This window comes from Myotis daubentonii, chromosome 3, assembly GCF_963259705.1.
Source record: "Myotis daubentonii chromosome 3, mMyoDau2.1, whole genome shotgun sequence".
Taxonomy (NCBI): Eukaryota; Metazoa; Chordata; class Mammalia; order Chiroptera; family Vespertilionidae; genus Myotis; species Myotis daubentonii.
The window spans coordinates 112,802,399-112,825,408 of NC_081842.1; the positions used below are offsets into that span (position 1 = coordinate 112,802,399).

General features: G+C 43.0%; 1 protein-coding gene across 3 annotated transcripts in view; it reads left to right on the plus strand.

The window, feature by feature from the left end:
• PLOD2 (procollagen-lysine,2-oxoglutarate 5-dioxygenase 2) overlaps positions 1–23,010 on the plus strand; it is a 294,414-nt gene that overhangs the window by 115,313 nt on the left and 156,091 nt on the right. For all 3 annotated transcript variants that reach the window (XM_059688211.1, XM_059688213.1, XM_059688210.1), the window contains exon 3: positions 1,877–2,013. In XM_059688211.1, the coding sequence (XP_059544194.1) occupies positions 1,877–2,013 (137 nt within the window). The remainder of the gene's footprint in view (positions 1–1,876; positions 2,014–23,010) is intronic.

A 23,010-nucleotide genomic window follows, 5' to 3' on the forward strand; every position in this document is an offset into this window, starting at 1 on the left:
TAGGTCACCACAGCAACTCAGCACTGACTGCAGGACTGACTTCCAGTGTTTGGTCAAGCCTTTGGTCGGTCGTTATGGACCTTGAGTTTTTATATATTAGGATAGGATGGTTCTCAGAGTTCATCAGCATCATCTGGGAAATAGAAATAATGACTTTCAGATGCCACCCCAGACCTGCCAAATCAGGAACTCTGGGAGCAGGATGTGTAAGTCTGTGTTTAAACAAGCCCTCCATGTGATTCACATGCAGGGTCTAGTTTGAAACACTGATTTAGTGGAATGAAAGGAGAAAATTGAGCAGAATTGAGGCTACTATAGTGCACTGTACAGAGACTCTCTCAGATAGGCCTGGGCACGGTATTACTGAGGTATTGGAGAAGTCCAAGAGGGCTGTAGAATGAAAGTGTAATACTAATAAATCTTCAGGCCAGAGGCAGCCACTTTTTGTTGTTGTTGGTAATCCATACCAGAGGATATATTTTCCATTGATTTTTAGAGAGTGGAAGGATAGAAGGGAGGGACTGAAGGAAAGTGGGAGGGAGGGAGAGAAACATTGATGTGAGAGAGACACAGGAGATCTAAACTGCAACCCGGGTACATACTCTTGACTGGGAACTGGACTTGAAATCCTTCCATCCACAGGCTATCATGCTAACCACTGAGCACACCAGCCAGGGCAGGAGCCCACTTTTTAAAAAAAATATCTTTTCATTGATTTTAGAGAAAGGGGAAGGAAGAGAGAGAGATAAGAAACATTGATGAGAGAGAAACAACATTGATTGGCTGCCTCCTGCATGCCCCCTACTGGGGATGGAGCTCACAACCTGGGCACGTGCCCTGACTGAGAATTGAACCAGTGACCTCTTGGTTCATGGGTCAGTGCTCAACCACTGAACCACAGAGGCCTGGCAGGAGGCCACATTTTAGGGCCAAAACTAAAATATCTATTAGACTAGCCTCAGTATGAATCCAGATTCACATCAGTTTGTTTTCTTCGTTAGCCTTTTTCCTCCAACCTTCATGAAATGATAACTAGAGAAGTAAGGTTGAGAGCCCATGGGCTTTGCCAGCCAGATTTATATTTGGTTCAATGCTAAGTAAAATTGAAACTAATACTATTTATTTTCTAAATGTACTTTATCCTTTTATTTTGTATTTATTTTTTTATTTCATTCCTCCTTAATTTCAAAAATCTCCAAGAATATTATTATTTTGGGAATTTCAGTCTTCAGATGAAACAAAGATACAAGGTTTATGTTTGTGTCACCTTTTAATTCAGGAGGGATCTACTTATTGAGAACAGCTCCAAGTTTAGTTCTGATAAATTGTGCTTAGGCAATTTCTTGCATAGGTGAATTACTGTTAAGCTTTGGAGGGTAATGTATAAAGAAGGGAATGTTTGATTGATGCCCCCACCCCTTATGTTTCCCTCATAAACCTCTTCTGGTTCAGTAGGAAAACTGTCTATGGCCCTATCAGGAGTCACTGAGCTTCAAGGGCTTTCAGTGTTTCTCATACTGATTTCCTGCCCTATTGAAAAGTGTTATGGAAACTCTCTTCATTTTTTTTAAAATCTGGACACATAGAAATAAAATATGAGAAATAATTTCTGTGACACCCCACCTCCCACCCCTCTTCCAGATTAGAGTCTACTTTGAAATGATAAAATTGGGAATAGTATTTTTATGCGTGGAAGACATTAAAGAATTATGATCTGACTAGGTATCACGTTGTTTGCTTTCTAGTTTCATGACTTAGTGAAATGTTTAAAAAGTGGTTACTGTGTAATACTATGCAAGTTACTTATGCTTTACAGTTTTTATAGTACTATCATTTGAAATTTTGCTCAGGGATGAAATGTTGATTTTATTTATAGGTCCTTGGTCAAGGAGAAGAGTGGAGAGGTGGTGATGGAATTAATAGCATTGGAGGAGGCCAAAAAGTGAGATTAATGAAAGAAGTTATGGAACATTATGCTAGTCATGAGGACATGGTTGTCTTGTTTACTGAATGGTAAGAAAAATAACCTGTGATTTTTAAGTCTACATTAAATTATTTTTAAAAAGAGTTGAAATTCATATGTGTAGATTACATATTAAATAATTTTATTCACAAGGAATCATTGTTTTAAGAAGTAGGTTTTACTTATAATTATAAAACCATGGTCTGACATAGTTATGTAATATGATCAAATCTGATGAGTTACCATAAATACCAATGAGAAAACATGGCAGGAGCTAACACTTTTGGAAATTTGTGTTTTAATCTTGATTTAGAGGAAGAGTAAAGATCATGCTGAACTTTTCTATTGAGAGTAACTCAAGGGATTCTGGTCAACCAGGAGGAAGTAGTTCATTTAAAGTTGTAAGTGAGAAATAAGAAAACCTGTGTTTATTGAAAAAGAAAAGCCTTTCCAATGTGTAAATATCTTTTTATATGTGGCTCTACTTTGCTTCTATTTAATTTTGAGTGTCTACTGGCTTTTTTTTTACCTTCCTACATGTTTTTAATAATGTCATGAGGCACTAGTGGTTGCCACCTTTTTCCACTTTCTGTACCTTTTTTAAACTTTTATGTTTTGGTCATTGATTGCTCATTTGAAACGCTCTTGCACTTTCTCCTCTAACTTAGGAAAGTTTATTTATATCTCTACCACAATTTGAACATCTAAAACCACAAATTATTGCAGATGAAAGTAAGACTAATGCTTACTTAGTATACATGCAAATATGTAAATAGAAAAGGCATAAATTTTGAAAGTAAAATGTATGCAGTGAACTCCTAGTGCCATCAACACTTAACAGTTTTGAAAGGGTCTATATACTTGCATCTCTAAAATTTTCCTAATAACTAGTACACACAAAAAAATAAGTCCTGCTTATAGTTACCTATTCTTGCAATATGAGATGTAGCATAGCTGATGTTAGCTTGTGTATTGGGAATTTTTCTATTATTAAATATAGTTTTACCCTTGGCAAAAGAGTAGGAAGCTTATAATGTGCTTAGGTTGAGTATGTTTTGGTTTAAAATTACTGTGGATTTCAAACAACCATTTTGGTAAGCTTGAACTTGCCATATGTAGATTTTGATTTTGACCTTGAGGTAGAGTCTCCTTGTAAAAGTTACCTATCACATATTAGTGATGCTTTTAGAAAGAACTTTTGCTCCGTCTTTACCCTCCTATCCCATACCCTGTCCCCTTATCTAAGATTTAGACTTGAAATAAACTGGTTTAATAAGGGGCCAATTTGTTTCTAATAAGGGAAGGGACAAAGAAATACCTGAAGACTCCTTGAAGTTACATTTGTTTATTTAGATGATACTTTAAGACCCCGCTTGATAAAAAAGACTGCAACAAAATTTTAATAGAAGGTCACTGTGTACCAGGCATTATTAGTGTTTAAACTATATTAGTGAACCAAATAGACAATATTTCTGACACCTTTTTCTGTGAGAATAGCAAGCTAACTGAAAACATGCAGCCTCACCCCAGCCAAGCCATTATCTAAGAAGAATCATTAACATTTTCTTTATCACCCATCTATGTTTTGGAAAAATCTAGCAATGAAGAGCAAGTAATCAAGGAAGAAAGGGGTGGATAGTTGGTGCCACTTTAGAGCTCTTTTTTCTCTATTTTTTAAAAAAATAACACCCTTTTTAAAAAAATATGTTCAGAATGATTAATACAATTGAAAATTATTATGAATGAATTAGAAATGAATTAGGTTGTTTAATATAAGATACCCATTCTATTTAATATAATTGCTAATCTAATCAAGCTTACATCTGGTTGAGTTTAGAATTAAGAACACATTAATTTTAATAAATCAAACAAATTCCTATTTCTTACATGATTTATTTTGGACCATTCAACTGTGATAGTTTTATGAAAGCATGGGTAACTACTATATGAAAAAAATACAAATGTTTATGTACTTAATGGTCTAGATAGGCTCCTTTAAACAACTAGAGGCCCGGTGCACAAATTTATACTCCAGTGCGGTCCCTCAGCCTGGCCTGTGGGATTGGGCTGAAACTGGATCTCCAACATCCCTTGAGGGGTTCTTGGATTGTGAGAGGGTGCAGGCCAGGCCAAGCGACCCCACCGGTGCACAATCAGGGCTGGGGAGTGATGCGGGAGGTTGGCCAACCAGGGAGGGATCATGGGAGGGCTCCAGGGCATGTCCGGCCTATCTTGCTCAGCCCCAATTGGCCGGATGCCAGAAGCAAGCTAACCTACTGGTCAGAGCATCTTTCCCCTGGTGGTCAGTGCACGTCATAGTGACTGGTTGAGTGGCTTTAGCATATCATTAGCATATAGCACTTTGATTGGTTGAATGACTGGATACTTAGCATATTAGTCTTTTATTATATAGGACTAGAGGCCCGGTGCACAAAAATTTGTGCACTGGTGGTGGGGGAGGGGTCCTTCAGCCCAGCCTGTGCCCTCTCACAGTCTGGGACCCCTTGGGAGATGACCATCTGCTGGCTGAGGCCTGCTCCCCAGGGGATTGGGCCTAAGCTGGCAATGAGACTTTCCTCTGGCAGCCAGGCAGCCCTCAGGGGATGTCCACTTGCCAGCGGGGAGCACACCTAAGCTGCAGTGGGACATCCTTAGCGCTGCTGAGGAGGCAGGAGAGGCTCCCACCACCACTGCTGTACTGGCAGCCATCAGCCTGGCTTGTGGCTGAGCAGAGCTCCCCGCTGTGAGAGTGCACTGACCACCAGGGGGCAGCTCCTGCATTGAGCATCTGCCCCCTGGTGGTCAGTGTGTGTCATAGTGACCAGTCATTCCCAATCTTTCTGCTGTTAGGGTCAGTTTGCATATATAGGATAGAGGCCTTGTGCATGGGTGGGGGCCGACTGGTTTGCCCTGAAGGGTGTCCTGGATCAGCGTGGGGGTCCCGCTTGGGTGCCTGGCCAGCCTGGGTGAGGGGCTGATGGCTGTTTTCATGCTGCCCACACACCCTTCAGGGTGGGGGTCCTCACTGGGGTGCCTGGCCAGCCTGAATGAGGGGCTGAGGGCTGTTTTCAGGCTGCCTGCACACTCTTCTGGGTGGGCGTCCCCACTGGGGTGCCTGGCCAGTCTGGATGAGGGGCTGATGGCTGTTTTTAGGCTGCCCGCACACCCTTCAGGGTGGGCATCCCCACTGGGGTGCCCGGCCAGCGTGCATGAGGGGCTGATGGCTGTTTTCAGGCTGCCCGCACCCCCTTCAGGGTGGGGGTCCCCACTGGGGTGCCTTGCCAGCCTGGATGAGGGGCTGAGGGCTGGTTTCAGGCTGCCCGCACCCCCTTTAAGGTGGGCAACCACAGGGGTGCCTGGCCAGCCTGGATGAGGGGCTGAGGGCTGTTTTCAGGCAGACCAAGCCTGCAACTGAAGCTCCCAGTCTCTCCTTTTTTCTTTTCTTTTTTTTTTTATTCTGGGATTTATCAATTTATCAATTGAAACTTTGTTGCGGCTCCAGCTCCAAGGCTGGCTGGCTGAAAGCAGGTACCTGGGGTTTTTTTAGCTTCTATAATTGCAACATTGTTGCACCCGGAGCTCAGAGCTGGGCTGCGGCCGGTGGGGAACCTTGGCTTCCTCCATCGCCGGGGCAACCAAGCCTCATGTTCGCTTCAGCTGTGTGGCTGCCGGCCGCCATCATGGTTGGCAGTTAATTTGCATATCACCCTGATTAGCCAATGGGAAGCATAGCGGAGGTATGGTTAATTATCATGTTTGTCTATTATTAGATAGGATTATGTAGGACTAGCCTCTAGTCCTACAATGAGATACCATCTCACACCTGTCAGAATGGCTATCATCAACAAATCATGCACCTTGAATTCATGCACGTTGAAAGGAACTTGGGCCGTGAGGCTGCAGTGGATACAAGGGTGGGTCTCAGCCCATCCTCCATGCCCCCACTCGGCCCCTCTTTCTGCAACTCCTCGTCCTCTGTCAGCCTCCAGCCCCACTCCCACCAATGGCACTCCCATGCGCTGACAGCGCCTGGCCCACTTGCACCTGCTGACAGCACCAGCAGCGGGTATGAGCGGGGCCGGTGCCGTATGTGACTGTGAGTGGCAGCTGCTGCCCAGTCGCCCCACAGGAGCAGGGGTAGTTGAAGAAGCCCTCAGGGGTGATCAGAGCCAGCAGCCGTCACTTGCACCCGCTGACTACGCCGAGTGATCGGGACCGGTGCCAGGCATCGGCAGTGGGTGAGAGTGGCGGCTCCGCCGCCAGCTGTAAGTGTGAGCGGGGCCAGCACCGGCAGAAGGTGCGAGCACTGGGCAGGACCGCAGCCGGCGGGAACAAAGAATTTTCAGTAACCACCAGAGGCTCCCCCTGATGACAGCGACCAGTGACCCACCTTGGTCTGGTGCCCCCACTCATCTGCTCCACCCTCTTGCCATGGCCAATGCCTGCCATGTTCCATGCTTTGCCACCTGCTGCCAACACCTACCATATTCCACGCATGCCACAGGTGGTCAGCACACATCATAGAGACAGGTTGTTTGGTTTTTCAGTTGTTCTGCTGTTCAGTCTATTTGCATATTTGCCTTTTATTATATAGGATAAGAAACCATAAACAATACTACAAGAAAGCCCACTGCATGGGAGAACATATTTGCCAATGCTATCACTGATAAGGGTTTAATCTCCAACATTTACAGGGAACTCATACTACTTAACAAAAGGAAGATAAACAATCCAGTCAAAAGATGGGCAAAGGACCTAAATAGATACTTTTCAAGAGGGCATACAGAGGCCAAGAGACATATGAAAACATGCTTAAAGTCACTAATCATCTGAGAGATGCAAATCAAAATGACAATGAGATACCATCTCACACCTGTCAGAATGGCTATCATCAACAAATCAACAAATGACAAGTGCTGGTGAGGATGCGGAAAAAAGGAACCCTCTTGCACTGCTAATGGGAATGTAGACTGGTGCAACCACTATGGAAAACAGTATGGAGTTTTCTCAAAAAATTAATAATGGAACTCCCATTTAAAACAATAATTTTTTAAAGCATAATTTATATACATGACACACACTAATTTTAAGTGTCAAATATATTAATTTTGGTAAATTTACAGAGTTGTGCAATTTCATCAGTACTCAATTTTAGAACATTTCCAAACTCCAGAGTGATTTCTTGAATCTCATTTAGATAGGCTTTTTTGAATTAATTTGAGCACAATTTTATTTGTTAAAACTCATATTTGTTTAAACTGCTTTAAACAAGGGCCTGGGCATTTTGAGTTGTATAGTAAGGTACTTTTAGAATTATTTTCAAAAGCTTATATTCTTTTCTGCTAGTCACATTGATGACCGAATGACCTAATTATTATATAGTGACCAGGTTTTTAAACTTTATTTTTGTTATTTTTAAATGTATTTTTATTGATTTCAGAGAGGCAGAGAGAGGGAGAGAGAGACAGATAGAAACATCAATGATGAGAGAGAATCATTGATTGGCTGGCTCCTGTACACCCCACACTGGAGATCAAGCCCAAAACCTGGGCATGTGCCATGACCGGGAATCGAACCATGACTTCCATGTTCATAGGTCGATGCTCAACCACTGAGTTATGTAGGCTGGGCTTCCTTATTTCTTTTGAATATGTCTTTATTGATTTTAGAGAAAGGAAGGGAGAGGGGTAGAGAGGAACACTGATGAGAGAGACACATGGATCACTGCCTCCTGCATGCCTCCTACCTGTGATTGAGCCAGCAACCCAGGCATGTGCCCTGACCAGAAATCTAACTGGCGACCTCTTGGTTCATGGGTGGATGCTCAACCCCTGAGTAACAGCAGCTGGGCATGACCAGATTTTTAAAAAGAATTATAGGTAGCCTAGTATGTAAAAAGAAGAGTTTGAATAGTTGTGAATAAATTTGATACACACTAAATATTCCTGCAAACTTATTCTGTGACTAGGGGCCCAGTGCACGAATTCATGCACCTTGAAAGGAACTGTGGGCCGCGAGGCTTTGGTGGGCACAGGAGCGGGTCTCAGCCCATCCTCCATGCCCCTTTCTGGCCCCTCCCACCATGGCTCCTGGTCCCCTGTCAGCCGGAAGCCCTGTTCCTGCCAGCGCCGGCCCTGCTTTCACCTGCTGATGGCGCAGAGTGATTGAGGCTGGTGCTAGCAGTGGGTGGAGTGGCGGTTGCTGCCCCGATCACCCCTCAGGAACAGGGGGAGGTGGAAAAGCCCTCAGGGGGTAACGGGGCCAGCAGCCACCACTGGCACCCGCTGACAGCATCAAGCGATTGGGACCAGCACTGGGCTCCAGGCATTGGCAGTGGGTGTGAGTGGCGGCTCTGGCACCAGCTGCAGGTTTGAGCAGTGCTGGCACCAGCAGTGGGTGTGAGAGGTGGCTCTGGCACCAGTAAGGAGTGTGACCAGGGCCATTGCCGGCAGCAGGTGTGAGTGCTGGGTGGGACCACTGCATGTGTGAGCAAAGGATTTTCAGTAACCACCAGAGGGTCACCCCAATGCAGCAACCAGTGCCCCGCCTTGGTCTGGTGCCCCCGCTGACCTGCTCCACCATCCTGCCGTGGCCGACACCTGCCATGTTCCACACTCTGCCACCTGCTGCTGACACCCGCCATGTTCTGCGCGTCATAGCGACTGGATTGTTCTGTTATTTGGTTGTTCCACTGTACAGTCTATTTAAATATTAGCCTTTTGTTATATAGGATGAGCACAGTAAAATAAATATAAACCAGCATAGTAGATCCTAAATTAAGTATGTGGAATAATCCTTTTGGGTTTCAGATAAATGTCTAATAAAAATTTTGGTTATTTGTTTTATTCTTTTTATTTTAGAATTATGAAAATTCTTTAGAAGAAAAGTAGTTGAAATAAAGTTGGTGCAATTATTTGAATATGAATATATACTGAGCAGACATTTATATATTTTTGGCAGCACTAAGTATTGCACCATTAATCAGAATAAAATATGCTCAATTTGAAAGACTCCCAATTTATAAAATATTTGAAAGACCTTTCAGTGGTGGTTATTTGCCTCACCAAAAAGAGTATTTTTTTTTTAATGAAACATCTACTCAAACATTTTGGTGTATGAAACTCATAGTTCATTTAGATATTTGTTTAAAAATGATTAAATTAACATTGTAATTTATAGGCTATTGCTAACTAACGATAGCAGTAAAGAAGACTACTAGAATGTCACTTAAACTAGAATGGTAGTCAATGTTACAATACAAAAGTTAATGTAGAATTAAAATGAATATAAAATCCATTATTGTAGTTTTATGAGTGGCTCTGGTTTGGAAGATTGATCCAGGCTGAAAATCTTGGTCACACAAATATTTGCTGTTAGAGTGTGTACCTCGTCACTTTGATTCTATATTGCTAGCTTTATTTACTTATCAAATTGAATTGTAATTGTTTGTATGTGTCAGACAGTGAAGCTGGGGTCTGTATCTGATTTGCATGTTGTCAGGGTACAAGCAAGGAATCAGTAAGTATTAGGTAAATTGCAGTAAAAGAGGGAGAAATAAAGTGGATGCTTTGAAACAAAATTTAAAGATTGTTCTTCATTTGTTTAGAGAAATAAATGACTTACAAAAGCAGAAAAACATTAAAATTTTCTAACTCTCAGAGATTGAAATTATTTAAAAAGTGAATTTAGATTATAAACTATGAAAATAATGCTCTTTCATATCAGCCAGTATTCATTTCTTTTGGCTGGTAATTAAGTCATATTTTGCTTAAAAAGTGAGATCAGTGAGCACAAACTATGATCCAGGCATTGAACTTATCACTACAGAAAAAGAGATAAGCACAGCTTCCACCCTCAAGGAATTCTCATAACTATTCTGCAAACAAAACTGAGCAAACCTAATTTGGAAGAAAAATATACGTTTTATTTATTTATTTTTATTTTTATTTTTTTATTTTGTTTTATTGCTTAAAGTATTACAAAGAGTATTAGATATGTCTCCTTACCCCCACCCCCACCCTTGACAGTCCCCCAGCCTCCACTACCCCCCAGTGTCGTATGTCCATTGGTTGTGCTTATATGCATGCATACAAGTCCTTAGGTTGATCTCATACCCCTCCTCCCGCCCCCCAACCCTCCCCAGCTTCCCAATATGTTTTTATTGATTTCAGAAAGGAAGGGAGAGGGAGAGAGAGATAGAAATATCAATGATGAGAGAGAATCATTGATTGGCTGCCTCCTACATGCCCCCTACTGGCGACCAAGCCCAAAATCCAGGCATGCGCCTTGACCAGGAATCAAACTGCAACCTCGTTGTTCCTAGGGCAATGCTTAAAACTGAGCCATGTCGATCAGACAAAAAATGTAGGTTTTAAAATTGTTTGGAATTTTAGCATAATTTCCTTAGAATCACCTACTTTTAGAAAATTGTGAAAGTTGACTTTATTGAATTATTTTGCTAATTGTGAAAATCTGTTTATGATTTTCTTATTGTCATGAGTATAATTTATATGTATTATTATTCAGCTCTTCAAATTTCTATCTTATTTTATTGTACAAAATAAATATTTTATGACTCTCATAATTCAGGATACATATCCAGTATGTGTACATTTTATATTGTCTTACACTAGAGGCCTGGTGCACAAAAATTTATGCACTTGGGCAGGGGGGCAGGGGGTCCCTCAGCCCGGCCTGTGCCCTCTCGCAGTCTGGGACCCCTCGGGGGATGTCCACCTGCTGGCTTAGGCCCACTCCCCGGGGGATCGGGCCTAAGCTGGCAGTCAGACATCCCTCTGGCAGCCCAGGAGCCATCGGGAGATGTCCACTTGCCAGCAGGGAACAGACATGAGCTGCAGTCAGACATCCTCAGTGCTGCTGAGGAGGCGGGAGAGGCTCCCGACACCACTGCTGTGCTGGCAGCTGGCAGCCTGGCTTGTGGCTAAGGAGAGCTCCCCCTGTGGGATCGCACTGACCACCAGGGGCCAGCTCCTGCATTGAGCGTCTGGCCCCTGGTGGTCAGTGTGTGTCATAGTGACCAGTCATTTCCAGTCGTTCTGCTGTTAGGGTCAATTTGCATATTACACTTTTATTATATAGGATGGAAGCCTGGTGCATGGGTGGGGGCAGGCTGGTTTGCCCTGAAGGTCGTCCCAGATCAGGGTGGGGGTCCTGCTGGGGCACCTGACCAGCCTGGGTGAGGGGCTGAGGGCTGTTTTCAGGCTGGCCAAACTCCCCAGTGGGGACCCTTACCCCATGGGATTGTGGCCAGTCTGGGTGAGGGGCTGAGGGCCATTTTCAGGCTGCCCACATCCCCTTCATGGTGGGGGGGGGGTCCCGTTGGAGTGCCTGGCCAGCCTGGGTGAGGGGTTAATGGCCATTTTAAGGCTGGCCATGCCCCCCAGTAACCCAAACTCCCAGCCTCTCCTTTTTCTTCTGGGAGTTATTTATCTTCTATATTTGAAACTTTGTAGCCTTGAGTGGAGCCAAGGGCTGGTGGGAAGCCTAGATTCCTCCATCATTGGGGCAACCCAAGCTTCCTGCTCACTCCAGCTCCATGGCCACTGCAATCTTAGTTGGGTTAATTTGCATACTCGCTCCTGATTGGCTGGTGGGCATAGATTGTGGGTGTATTGGAGTGGCAGGGTGACAGAGTGATGGTTAATTTGCATCTTTCTCTTTTATTAGTGTGGACTAGAGGCCCGGTGCACAAAAAATTGTGCACTCAGGGTGGAGGGGGGCTCCCTCAGCCCGGCCTGTGCCCTCTCGCAGTCTGGGACCCCTTGGGAGATAACGACCTACTGGCTTAGGCCTGCTCCTAGGTGGCAGAGGGCAGGCCCAATACCTAGGTGCAGCCTCTGGTCGGGCTCAGAGCAGGGCTGATTGGGGAGTTGGGGCGCCACCTTCTGTCATGCATAGAGCAGGGCGGATTGGGAGGTTGCAGTGCCACCCTCGGTCACGCTCAGGGTAGGGCCGATTGGAGGGTTGGGGCGCTGCCCCCTGTTACACTCAAGGCAGGGTTGATGGGGAGGTGGCAGTGCCGCCCCCTGTCATGCAAAGAGCAGAGCGGATCAGGGTGTTGGGGCGCTGCCCCCTGTCACTCACAGAGCAGGGTCAATCAGGGGCGTTGGGGCTCTGTACCCTGTCACGCACAGAGTAGGGCCCATCGGGGTTGGGGAGCTCCCCCCTGTCACACACAGAGCAGGGCCGATCAGGGGTTTGCGGAGCTCCCCCTATCACTCACAGAGTAGGGCCGATAGGGGAGTTGGGGCACTGCCCCCTGTCACACACAGAGCAGGGCGGATCAGGGGGTTGGGGTGCCGCACCCTGTCACACTCAGGGCAGTGCCGATGGGGAGGTTATGGCTCTACCCCGTAACACACAGAGCAGGGCCCGTGGGGGGGAGGGTGGGGCGCCGCACCCTGTCACACACAGAGCAGGTCTGATCAGGGGGTTGGGGTGCCACATCCTGTCACACACAGAGCTGCAGGGTGATCAGGGGGTTGGGGAGCTCCCCGCTATCAGGTACAGAGCAGGGCTAATCAAGGGGTTGGGGCACCTTCCCCTGTCACAAACAGAGCAGGGCGGATAGGGAGGTTGTGGCCCCACCCCTTGTCACACACAGAGCCGCAGGGCTATCAGGGGTTTGGGGCACTACCCCCTGTCATGCTGATCACGGTGCCGGGAGGCCTCGCGGCTCCGCTGATCCCGGTGCTGGGAGGCATATTACCCTTTTACTATATAGGATAGAGGCCTGGTGCACAGGTGGGGGCAGGCTGGTTTGCCCTGAAGGGTGTCCTGGATCAGAGTGGGGGTCCCGCTGGGGTGCCTGTCCAGCCTGGGTGAGGGGCTGATGGCTGTTTGCAGCTGGTCACATCCCCTTCAGGGTGGGGGTCCCCACTGGGGTGCCTGGCTAGTCTGGGTGAGGGGCTGAAGGCTGTTTTCAGGCTGGCGGGTGACTGAAGCTCCCAACTGCTCCTTTTTTTCTTGTTTTTTAATTCTGGGCCAGCTTTAGCTCTGAGTGTTGGCTCCAGCTCTGAGGCTTGGCTCCAGCTCTGAGGCCTCGGGTGCTGAAAGCAGGTGTCTGGTTTGTTTGGGTTCTATAATGGAAACACTGTTTCAACTCCAGCTCTGAGATCCTGGCCGGCTGAAAGCAGGTTTCTGGGGTTTTGTTTAGCTTCTATATTTGTAACAATGTTTCAAACTGCAAGCTCAGAGGCTGGCAGCAGCAGGCGGAGAATGTTGGCTTCCTCCATCACTGAAGCAAGCAAGCCTCATGTTCGCTTCATGCTTCCTGGCTGCCAGCCGCCATCTTGGCTGGCAGTTAATTTGCATATCACCCTCATTAGCCAATCGGAAGGGTAGCAGAGGTATGGCTAATTACCATGTTTCTCTTTTATTAGGTTAGATAGTTTATACAAAAGGCAGAGTAAAAATTTTCTGAAAGCAGAGCTTTTCAAGTATGATGGCTATACTTTTAACACACTATGCCAGATTTATTTGATAGACTTCTCCATTCCTACAATGATGACAACGTTTGCAGACATAAAGAACCTTATCATTAGTGATGGACAACAGTTTATCCTATCTAATAATAGACAAACATGGTAATTGACCATACCTTTGCTATGCTTCCCATTGGCTAATCAGGGCAATATGCAAATTAACTGCCAACAAAGATGGCCGTTAACCACCAACAAAGATGGCAGTTAATTTGCATATGTAGGCACAATGCTGGGAGGCGAAAGGGGAAGGATGGAAGAAGCCACCTGCAGCTGACAGTAATCGGAGACCCAGGCAGCAGGCAAGAGCCGGGGGGCAGGGCAAAGGTAGCCCTGGGGGCAGACTTTGCCCTGCCCCCTGGCCTGATTGGAGAACCAGGCCGACTTTGCCCGACCCATGATCAGAGAACCGGGTTCCCATTGCCCTGCTCTCCAGTGGTGATCAGAGAACCGGGCTGCCTTTGCCCCGCCCCCCAGCCGGTGATCAGAGAAGCCGTGCGGGGCAGGGAAGAGGTGGTGCTCACCCCTACATAGATCACGAGCACCTTTCAAAATGCGCGGGTAAAACCCCTTGAGACCAGGTCCTGGCTGCCACATATATCGTGAGCACCTTTCAAACTGCGTGGGTAAAACCCCCTGATACCGGGTCCTGACCGCCATGTAGATTGCAAGCACCTTTCAAACTGCACAGGTAAAACCACCTGAGACTGGGCCCTGACCGCTACGAGCCACAAGCACCTTTCAAACTGCGTGGGTAAAACCCGCTGAGACCAGGTCCTGGCTGCCACGTAGATTGCGAGCACCTTTCAAACTGCAAACCCTCTGAGACCGGGTCCTGGCCACCACGTAGATCGCAAGCACCTTTCAAACTGCGTGGGTAAAACCCATGAGACCGGGTCCTGGCCTCTACATGCTGCCACGTAGATCTTGGGCAGCCAGAAGCTGCCTCTTCCCTTCCCACCCCTCCCAACTCCCCCACCCCCCTGTTGGTGATCGGAGAAGTACCTATTTTGTTTTTTTAAAAATACCTGTATTAATAATTTCTTGACATGGTAAAAGAATTTTACATTACGATCCAAGGGTGGTGGGTGAGGAGAAGGAGCAGCAGAACAATCCAACAAATAAAAAAGGAAACAGAAATGCATGGTGGAAGGGATTTGAAGGGTGGGTAGGGGCATTGCCCAACTGAAATGCAATTGGTTTGTTACTGAGTACTATTCATGGGAAGACAGCATCCTGACTCCTTCTGTATACAGCATATTGGGAGTAAATATGATGTATCGAGGTGGAAATATGATTAAGGGTTGGAAGACAGGGAAAGAAGAAGTCAGAAATAGACACTGAGAGAGTTATTGGCTGGCTGGCTGCAAATACTGACTCAAATAGTGATAGAATAAAAAGTGGGGGATATCTCTGGAAGATTCAAGAGATAGGGGGCAACTCTTCTATGGTTTTGACTTGCCCAGCAGATTCCCACATACATACGTGTACACGCCTATGTTTGCATGCACACACATATACACATAACTGACTGCCCTCCCTGGAAGCACAGAAGAAGAAGAATCCGCCCACCTTTGGTCCAGGCCCCAGCGCCTGCGGCTGGCTGCAGCCCAGGAGACTGACAAGCCACCCACCCGAGGTCCCAGGGTGCAGCCACCTGGAGAAGCTGCCAGCCCTGTGGTCCAGGCTGCCAGCACCTGTGGCCAGGGAAATAGGTTCCCTCTTCTCCTACTTCAGTCATTACTTCAATATTCCCCTTCTGAATTTCTCTCCTGTGCTGCAACCCAACTCCACTTTTCATCGGAAGGATACGGAACAGAGAGAGCAGTGTTAAAAGCTTACATTTTTAAGCCGGTAAGTTTGGTACTTAAACATATAAATGGAAAACTAGAGTCCTTAAGGTAACAAAGGCTACAAAAGACAGGGACAGCGCATGACCTATTATATCCAGCAATCCATATGGGGACTGAAAATTTTGCAATGATGACAATTAGTGAAGATATGAATCAACTAAAATAGTTGACAGGGACAATTCTTCCATCTTTGAAAATATCTACATCAAATCTGTTTAAATAGATTTTCATCTGCATAATATAACACATTCTGACAAGACCACCACCACCACCAATGTGGTCAGTGTTGTGCCGATAAATGTTTACTAACTGAGGGATTCCCCCCCCCCAAGTGCACAAATTTTTGTGCACCGGGCTACTAGTCCTATATAATAAAGAGATAATATGCTAATTAGACTGGACAGCAGAACAACTGTCCAGATGACCTTTCAGACGACTGTCCAGATGACCTGGATGAATCTGGGGCTGTGAGGTCCGAGCCCCTTGCACGAATTTTGTGCATCGGGCCTCTAGTTATGTTATGATGAAGGAAAGCCAAAACACATCAAAGTTGTCTGTCTTTATACTGATTCCCCCCCTTTTTTTTGAAGGAAAGATTGAGTCATTAGCTGTTACTTAAATGTATTTCACTGCCTTCTGGCTCATCCAGAATAGTGAAGTACTTCTAGAAATTACATAGGAAATTCATGACTTATTTTTTCAAATAGTTCAGATGTTCTTATTAATATTTACTGAGCGTGTTAGTGGGTATGTTGGAAGGAGGAAGGAGCAGATTGCATGCAAAAGAAGCATTGGATGTTGATGTATATTTAGATTGATATATGGTACTCCCGTATGACAGTAATTTGTTTATGGGTAGGTATATGTGTGTGTATGTATACATACATATGTATGTGGGTATGTATATTTATGTGTGTGTGTATGTGTATATATGTATTCTCCCCCCCCCCCAAAAAAAACTGATTGTTTACTCTGGGAATTTTGGTTTTTGAGTAAACATGTATTAAGCATATGTTAAGTAGAAAATATGGGGGGGCTTACTTGGACAGAAACCTTCTCCTCTGCATACATTTTTCTATTCATAGTTCTCTATATCTGTCATGTTCTAGCTACATAATAATATATTCTGGGGATTAAAAAAAGGTTTCTTTATTTCTTGCCTGGATGAATACATAGTGTGCACTAAATATGTGTCAGATTCTAAGTACTCATGTTGCAGAGATTATATTTAACTATCATTTTAAAACTAAAGGGAGATTTTCATTAATTAACCATATATTAAAATTTATTTAAAAAATAAAGAGGCTGACCCAGCCACAAGTGCTGGTGACTATGGTGCTGCAAATAACCAGCAGCTGGAGCAGTTTGTTGTCTTCCCACCATTGTCTCCTTAGCTGCCTCTGCTAGGTGTTATTCCAGCACTAGGCCACTCCCCCAAATTAATCTAGAGAAAATGACAATCCAGCCAAACCCTGTTGAAACAATTATATTCCATTTGGAAGAAAATCCTCACAGTAATATTTCATTTAAAATATGGCACCTACTTTTCCCTGGCTGATGTGGCTCAGTTAGTTGGAGTGTTGTCCTATGCACCAAAAGGTTGCTGGTTCAATTTATGGCACATACCTAAGTTGTGGGTTTGATCCCCAGTCAGGACGCCTGTGGGAAGCAACTGATCATTGTTTCTCTCTCCCTCTCCCTTCCTTTTTCTAGAAAAAAAGAAAAGTTTAAAAGAGGACCTACTTTATACAAGTTGATTCCTTCCATTTCCTCCAAAATGTCTAGAATAATTTAATCATTCCCACTTCTGAAATTTAATTTAATTACTTCCACTGTGATTTTATTGTAATTGATTCTGCAGGTTCAACTGGGAGGACATTATCAACTTTTTCAGGGGTGTGAGGGTGGTTTCATAATATTGGTTTGTGATACTAATTATCTATAGACATTATTAAAGGCAGCATTATCAGGTGTGTTGCTACTTGTATGCTTCACTTTCATCAACTTTAAGCTTTTAAACACTAGCCACTACTAGTTTGGATGATTATAACTTTTGGGTTAAGTGATGATGAAGTGTATTAAATCAATGGCATTTGACAAACAATTTGAAGAGAGAAGGCAAGGGAGAGAAAGGGAGGAGGCAAGGTTGCATGAAAGATTTTCAGTTTGGGTGACTATGGTTGATGATGCCACCAAAACAGGGAAGACAGAAGGACAAATGACTGTAAAAGTTTCAGTAACCCATTTGAGAATCAAATCGTGACCTTCTGGTTCATAGGTCAACACTCAACCATTGAGCTACGCCAAGTGGACAAAAAATAAAATCGTTTTAAATTATAGATTGGTGTAAACTCAAAGGGGACTTTTTCTCCTGCTACCCCCCCCCTTATTTCAGTCCCTTTCATCTAGTAATGATATTAATTTTGTTAACTTTATTGATTGCGTTAATTTTTTTAACTTAATTTTTATTTTTTACAATAACTTGATGAGATAGATGCTATTTTCTCTTTGATTTTATACATAAAGAACTGAAGCATAAACAGTTTATGTAACTGACTTGGTTAAGGTTATACAGATAGCAAGTGGCAGAGCTAGGATTTGAATAAAAAAAAATAATACTAACAATTAAAAAAAATAAAGAAAAAAATTTAAATTAAAGATAAAAAATAAAAAAGTGAAGTGTTGTTCACTTCAGCTGTTTTAATGCCCCATAAGGGCTAGTTTAAGACCCCACTCTTCTGTTCTGTCTGCCACTTCTCAGTTTCCTGTTAGGCAGTCAGCACCCTGTTGAAGTACCAAGGGATCCACCACTCCTCTGTTTGTGTCTATCTCCACAGCCTTGGCTGCAAGCAGGTAGGACCAGTCTGTCCCCTTTGCCTGTCTGCCTGCTGTCAATCCTAATCACTCAAGCATCTGTTTCTGACAGGGCTTTAGGTGGAGGTGGTGCTATATTGCTTTCAGGAACTGAACGGCCCCTTTTTAACCCAGTCCCTGAGGGCGCTTCAGAGTCTTTATGTCCTTTGTACAGCTCAAGGTGTAGGCTGGGTGTGACTGTATTAGCTGTCTTGAGCAGGGGTCCTCAAACTACGGCCCGCGGGCCACATGCAAATACAAATATTGTATTTGTTCCCGTTTTGTTTTTTTACTTCAAATTAAGATATGTGCAGTGTGCATAGGAATTTGTTCATAGTTTTTTTTAAACTATAGTCCAGACCTCCAACGGTCTGAGGGACAGTGAACTGGCCCCTGTTTAAAAAGTTTGAGGACCCCTGGTCTTGAGGCTGCTTGGAGGGACTGGCTCTTCAGGAAAAAAATTGAAAAGCAGGAGAGCCTAAAGAAGCTTTGGGACAAAACAAAATGAAACAACATCTACATAATAAGGGTGCCAGAAGGAGAAGAAACTGAAAAAGGAATAGAAAACCTGTTTGGAAAAAATAATGACAGAAAACTTCCCTGATTTGGGGAAGAAAAAAGACGCACAAGTCCAAGAAGCACACAGAGTCCCAAACAAGATGAACCCAAAGAGATCGGCACCAAGACACATCATAATTAAATTGGCAAACATCAATGACAAAGTAAGAATCTTAAAGGCTGCCAGAGAAAAACAAAGTTACCTACAGGGATTTCCCTTTAGACCAGCTGTCTCCAAACTTACACACCTCACGGACCACCAGTGGTCTGTGGACCATTGGTTGGCGAACACTGCTTTAGACTATCAACTGATTTCTCAACAGAAACACATCAGGCCAGAAAGGAATGGAATGACATATACAAAGTGATGGAAAGCAATGGACTGAATCCAATAATACTGTACCCCAGCAAGGCTATCATTCAAACTTGAAGGCGAAATCAGGACCTTGACAGACAAAAAAAGGCTAAGGGAGTTTATTACAACCAAGCCCGCAATGTAAGAAATACTAAAGAGACCACTGTAAAAAGAACAAATAGAAAGAGAAGAAGGAACACAGGCATAAATAATAAAAATAGCAACAAACAAGTACCTATCAGTAATAACCTAAAATGTAAATGGATTAAATGCTCCAATCAAAGACATAGGGTAGCTGAAAGGATAAGAAAACATGACCCTTATATTTGCTGTCTACAAGAGACCCACCTCAGAACAAAAGACTCACACAGACTGATAGTTAAGGTATGGAAAAAAATTTTCAGGCAAATGGAAATGAAAAAAGAAGCTGGGGTAGCAATATTTATATCTGACAAAACAGACCTCAAAGGGAAGTTCATAACAAGAGGTATGGAGGGCCACTTCATAATACTAAAGGGAGCAATTCAATAATAGGATATAACTCTGGTAAACATACATGCATCCAATACAGGAACACCAAATACATAAAAAAAACCTCTGGAAGATATTGAGGGAAAGACTGATAGCAATAAAATCATAGTAGGGGGCTTTAATACCCCATTGACACCACTGGAAAAATCCTCTAAAAAAATCAGCAAAGAAATAGGAATAGTAAATGACTTACTAGATCAGATGGAACTAGTTGACATCTTTAGAACATTCCACTCCAAAGCTACAGAATATATATACATGCTTTTTAATTATTGTTTAAAGTATTACATATTTCTCCCCCCCCCATTGACTCTTCCCACAACTCCCACCCCTGAGGGCAAGCCCCCACCACCCCAGTGTCTGTGTCCATTGGTTATGCTAATATGCATGCACACAAGTCCTTTGGTTGATCTCTAAACTCCCTACCATATGTCTCTGGATGTATTTTTGTTTATCAGTTTATGTTGATCATCATATCCCACATATGAGTAAGATCATGTGATATTTATCTTTCTCTGACTACCTTATTTTGCATAGCATAATGCTCTTCAATTCCATCCATGCTGTTGCAAATGGTAAAAGTTCCTTCTTTTTTATAGCAGTGTAGTATTCCATAGTATAAATGTACCACAGTTTTTTAATCCACTCATCTGCTGATGGACACTGAGGCTCTTTCCAAATCTTAGCTATTGTAAATTGTACTGCTATGAACATAGAGGTTCATATAACCTTTCTGATTGGTATTTCTGGTTTCTTGGGATATATTCCTAGAAGTGGGATTACAGGGTCAAATGGAAGTTCCATTTTTAATTTTTGGAGGAAACTCAATACTGTTTGCCACAGTGGCTGCACCAGTCTGCATTCCCACTAGCAGTGCACGAGGGTTCCTTTTTCTCCACATCCTCACTAGCACTTGTGGTTTGTTGATTTGTTGATGATAGCCATTTTGACAGGTGTGAGATGGTACCTCATTATTGTTGTGATTTGCATCTCTTGGATGATTAGTGACTTTGAGCATGTTTTCATATGTCTCTTGGCCTTCTGTATGTCCCCTTTGGAAAAATGTCTCTTTATGTCCTTTGCCCATTTTTGGATTGGATTGTTTATCTTCCTTTTGTTAAGTTGTAAGAGTTCTCTGTAAATTTTAGATATTAAACCCTTATCTGAAATAGTATTGGAAAATGTTCTCCCAGGCAGTGGTTTTTCTTGTAGTTTTGTTGATGGTTTCTTTTGCTGTTCAGAAACATTTTATTTTTATGTAGTCCCATTTGTTTATTTTCTCTAGTTTCCATTGCCCTAGGAGCTGTATTGGTAGAGATATTGTTATGATATAGGTCTGATATTTTGCTGGCTATGGAGTCTTCTAACATTTTTTATGGTTTCCCGTCTTACATTTAAATCCATTAGCCATTTTGAGTTTGTTTTTGTGTATGGTGTAAGTTGGTGATCTAGTTTCACTTTTTTACATGTATCTGACCAAATTTCCCAGCACCATTTATTGAAGAAACTATCTTGACTCCATTGTATGCTGTTGCCTCCTTTGTCAAATATTAATTGAGCATAATGGCTTGGGTTTATTTCTGAGTTCTCTGTTCTGTTCCATTGGTCTATATGTCTATTCTTGTGCCAATACTAGGCAGTTTTGAGAACAGTGACTTTGTAATACAGCTTGATATCTGGTACTTTTATTCCTCCAACTTTGTTCTCTCTCAGGATTGCTGTAGCGATTCAGGATCTTTTTTTTTTTCTTATCCCAGATGTATTTTGAGGGTGTTTGTTCTCGGTCTGTGAAATATTCTGTTGGTATTTTAATGGGGACTGCATTGAATCTATAAATTGCTTTGTGTAGTATGGACATTATGGTGATGTTGATTCTACCAGTCTATGAACATGGTATGTTCTTCCATTTGTTTATATCTTTCTCTATCCATTTTTTCAATGTTCTGTAGTTTTCTGAGTAAGGTCTTTTACCTCCTTAGTTAATTTATTCCTAGGTATCTAATTTTTTGTTGCAATGGTAAATGGGATTTTTTTCTTTTTTTTAGTTTTTATTTCTCTGAGTTCATTATTGGTGTATAAAAAAGCCATAGGTTTCTGGGTGTTAATTTTGTATCCTGCTCCATTTCCGAATTCATTTATTAAGTCTAATAGTCTTTTGGTAGAGTCTTTGAGGTTCTCTATGTACAGTATCATCTCATCTGTGAGTAAGGACAGTTTTAGTTCTTCTTTTCCAATTTAGATGCCTTTTATTTCTTCTTCTTGTCTGATCGCTATGGCAAGCACTTCCAGTACTATATCAAACAGGAGTGGTGAAAGTTGGCATCCCTGTCTTGTTCCTGTTCTTAGGGGAAATGGATTTAGTTTTTGCCCATTGAGTATGATGTTGGCTGTAGGTTTGACATATAAGGCTTTTATTATGTGTAGGTATAAGCCCTCTATTCCCCCTTTGCTGAGAGTTTTTATCAAGAAAGGGTGTTGGATTTTGTCAAATGCTTTTTTCTGCATCAATTGATATGCTCATGTAATTTTTGTCTCTCAATTTTTTTATAGTTTTACCAAAATTGTTTTTATTAATTTTAAAAATTCTTCCCTATGTTCATAGCAGCACAATTCACCATAGTTAAGATCTGGAAACAGCCTAAGTGCCCATCAGTAGATGAATGGATTAGAAAACTGTGGTACATCTACACGATGGAATACTATGCTGCTCTAAAAAGGAAGGAACTCTTACCATTTGCAACAGCATGGATGGAACTGGAAAGCATTATGCTAAGTGAAATAAGCCAGTCAATGAAGGAAAAATACCACATGATCTCACTCATTCGTGGATAATAGAGACCATTATCAACTTTTGAACAATAATAGATACAGAGGCAGAGCTGCCTCAAACAGATTGTCAAACTGCAGCGGGAAGGCCGGGCGGGGGGGGGGGGGGGTGGGGGGCAGGAGGTAGGGGGTAAGAGATCAACTAAAGGACTTGTATGCATGCATATAAGCATAACCAATGGACATAGGACACTGGTGGATAGGGGAGGCTAGGGGACTGTCTAGGGCGGGGGGGGGGGGGGAGGTAAATGGACACATATGTAATACCCTTTGTAATACTTTAAAAAAAAAGAAAAAAAAATCTTAATTCACCCAAACTGGGAATTTTCGTTTTGCAAAGTTTTAAAACTATTTCAAATCATAAAATCATTATACAAACATTGTGTGCAATTAGGAAAATACAAAACAAAAAAACATTAAAAATAAACTAACAAGCACCTATAATTCTAGAAATGATTACTGTTAACATTTAAACATATTTCTTTGTCTTCATTCTTTACTGTTTAACATAATGGATATATATATATATATATATATATATATATATATATATATATATATATATATATA